A 2,875-nucleotide genomic window follows, 5' to 3' on the forward strand; every position below is an offset into this window, starting at 1 on the left:
ATTCGATGACGGTCGTTCAACAGTGCAGTCAAATTAACGTAATGTAAACTTTTTAAGACGCGTTCATTGCTAAAACGGGGAGTCAAAAGTACAGTGGGATGACAATTTGCTTTTAAAATACTTTATTAAAATTAATTCTATATTAATTCACAACTAAATAATAACCTGTGGGCATATAAGTATATATCATGATAAAATGCTGCTGTGTAGATTAAACCTTGCCTAATTTAAGAGAATACCAATTTCAATCCTACGCTAACACGCTTCGGGAATTTCGAACATCCCTTCTTGGTAAGTGGAGTGACCCAAATTATGACCCTTGTAGATGTTTGGATTTACACGTGAAGAACCAATGTGGAGCATTTATTGTCATTTGCAGACCGTGATCGCTTTGGCCGCCGCGTAAGAACAATTCTACACAAATCGCCAGACTATAACCTCAACTACCAGCTGAGCTTTGAGGAGCGAGTGAAACCGCGCGTGGATCGTATTAATTCATTTATTGGAAGCTCACTCTTGCTCTTGCAAGTTCTTTTCATTCTACCGTTGCTGTTTCGCATCTCCGCAAGTGGTTCTCGTGCATCGCTCCAATTGCTAAAGAAGTTTTGTTTTTGAAGTCTTGGGCTTTTGGATTGCAAGTGTAAGAAAATGGGAAGTCCACCGCCTACTCAGGTTCCCCTCAGCAGTGTTCTGTACAAGCTGGACAGGGTAGCCTACAGCACCCCGCCACCAGTCAGCAACGATCCTGCCAACAACGAGTGCAAACTCATCGAATACCGAGGGGCAAAAATTGCCAGTTTTAACATAAATGGAGATGTTATGATCTGCTTGCCACAAGCTTTTGAATTGTTTCTGAAACATCTCGTTGGCGGACTACACACGGTATACACAAAGTTGAAGAGACTTAGCATCACCCCTGTGGTCTGTAACGTTGAACAGGTTCGCATCCTGCGGGGACTTGGGGCGATCCAGCCAGGAGTGAACCGCTGTAAACTACTCACCAGGAAACAATTTGATATTCTCTACGAGGATTGTACAACTGCTAGGTAAGGTTTAACATGGATGATTTAGAATATTATTTTGATGAAACTTGTTCGAGTCTAGTTTAGTCAATGATGCATATCATGTCAGAACAGAAGGCTCTGGCTGGATCACTGGGCATTAAGTTCGGGAAATAGCGCGGAAATTATCGCGAAAATATGAAAGAGCTTGTGACCTTTACCTATAAAATATAGATCTATAAACAAAGAGTCGTACACATTGCGCCTCTGAACTTAAACACTATTAATGATATATTGCAAATACTGCAATTTGTCTAAAACTTATGTTCAATCATATGAAAATAAAAACCAATTAGGATGCTTATTCATGTTATTTGTGTCTCTTGATAGCAGTGATCAATGTGCGCTCTGCGATCGCGGGAGAATGAAACTTGTCCCTTACTCAGACCTGTAGATGAGATGGGGAATAAAATTGAAGCATTATCTTTTAAGATCAGTTATCAAGTTTTGTGTTCCCGAATCGGATGAATTGCGATGATATTTGAGAAATGTATCATTTAGCATTCAATCCATGCCTCGTGTTTAGCGAGCCGTTTTTAGATAGAGCATGGATTGTTGCACTCTGCTCCGGTGCTGCACAGTGCACATCGGCTCGTGACCAGCGGAGCGCGGAAGCAGCGGGGTGCTTCCCCGGCAGTAGCCAGTCAGAGTTCCGCTACATATCTCGGCTTGGCGCTGGGTGCATGATACCACAAACGTTATTGTATCTGATTACTTTCCCCTCCAAATAAATAATGTTCATGTTTTAATAGACTCGGAAGGAAAGATGATGCATCAGTCAAATCACTTCAATTTTTTTCTTTTGTAGAAACTACTTTTAATATTATTTCTGTTCCCCTGTAATATTTACAACCAAAACATACAGTCAGTTTGTAATCATTTAATAATTTTTGAAACAAATTCCTCCAATTCCAAAAGGAACTCATGGGAAGATAGTACTTGGACCTCAGTATCCTTATTATTGTCTTTTGTACAGCTTGCTATATACTTCCAGATTTTACTCATGTATATATTTTTGAATTAATATGGATTTATACTTGAAAGGGTAAATAATATCAAGCCTCAGTAAGTCTGTATAAACAAATTCTGAATGTCTATCTCCTAATGATTCATTACCAACCCCCTCATAAAAAGGAGGGAAACATGTCTTCCTCTTATCATAAATTCATATCAGAATGTTGGGATATTATATTGGTTTTTATTACTGATTGGTGATGATGCTGTATATATTTACGAAAAATAAATATCTGATTTTTTTTTTTTTTTTATAAAGGTGTGGATTTTTACTTTAGCCCCCCCCCCTTGCATTAGAGATTTGCAGTGTTTCTTGTTGATTTGGCTCTTAGTTCACTGTTATATCAACTTATTTCAAAGGCTAGCTATGAACTTAGTTCATGTCCTCTTTATTTCGTTACAAGTTAATGACTTGAATTTTTAACAGTTAACCTTGGTTACTTCAGCCTCCTTATATGTACATGAAATAAGCTATCTGCTAATGGGTTTGCAACTCCTTTGTTTTACAAGAATTCAGGATTTGTCGCTTTGGGAGAGAGAAAAAATTGATATAACATAATTTCTACCTGTAATTGTAGGATATGTAATAAATCATTTCCAATAAAATTGATTATGTAAGTGCAGATCTTTGTGCTTTTACTGTAGGCCTACATCTAGTTATAAAGTGATATTAAGAAGTTTAGATTGTGGCTGTATGTGTTTGATCATTGAGGAAGTTGATTGCACATTTGCACTCACTTATTAGTCTTTGATACTCGATTATTCCTAGGTGCATCATTTTATTTAATTTGCTCTATTTT

At 37.7% G+C, this 2,875-nt stretch overlaps 1 protein-coding gene across 1 annotated transcript; it reads left to right on the forward strand.

Annotated features, from left to right (window-relative positions):
• Positions 1-648: 648 nt before the first annotated feature.
• LOC129259952 (dachshund homolog 1-like) lies at positions 649-1,050 on the forward strand. The gene has a single exon (XM_054898066.2). The coding sequence runs from the start codon at positions 649-651 to the stop codon at positions 1,048-1,050; it is 402 nt and encodes a 133-aa protein (XP_054754041.1).
• The last annotated feature ends 1,825 nt before the right edge of the window (positions 1,051-2,875 follow it).

Source organism: Lytechinus pictus, unplaced genomic scaffold (genome assembly GCF_037042905.1).
Source record: "Lytechinus pictus isolate F3 Inbred unplaced genomic scaffold, Lp3.0 scaffold_19, whole genome shotgun sequence".
NCBI lineage: Eukaryota > Metazoa > Echinodermata > Echinoidea > Temnopleuroida > Toxopneustidae > Lytechinus > Lytechinus pictus.

Coding starts and splice junctions, on each gene's coding strand:
- LOC129259952 (XM_054898066.2), top strand. CDS start 649: ATGGGAAGTCCACCGCCTACTCAGGTTCCCCTCAGCAGTGTTCTGTAC.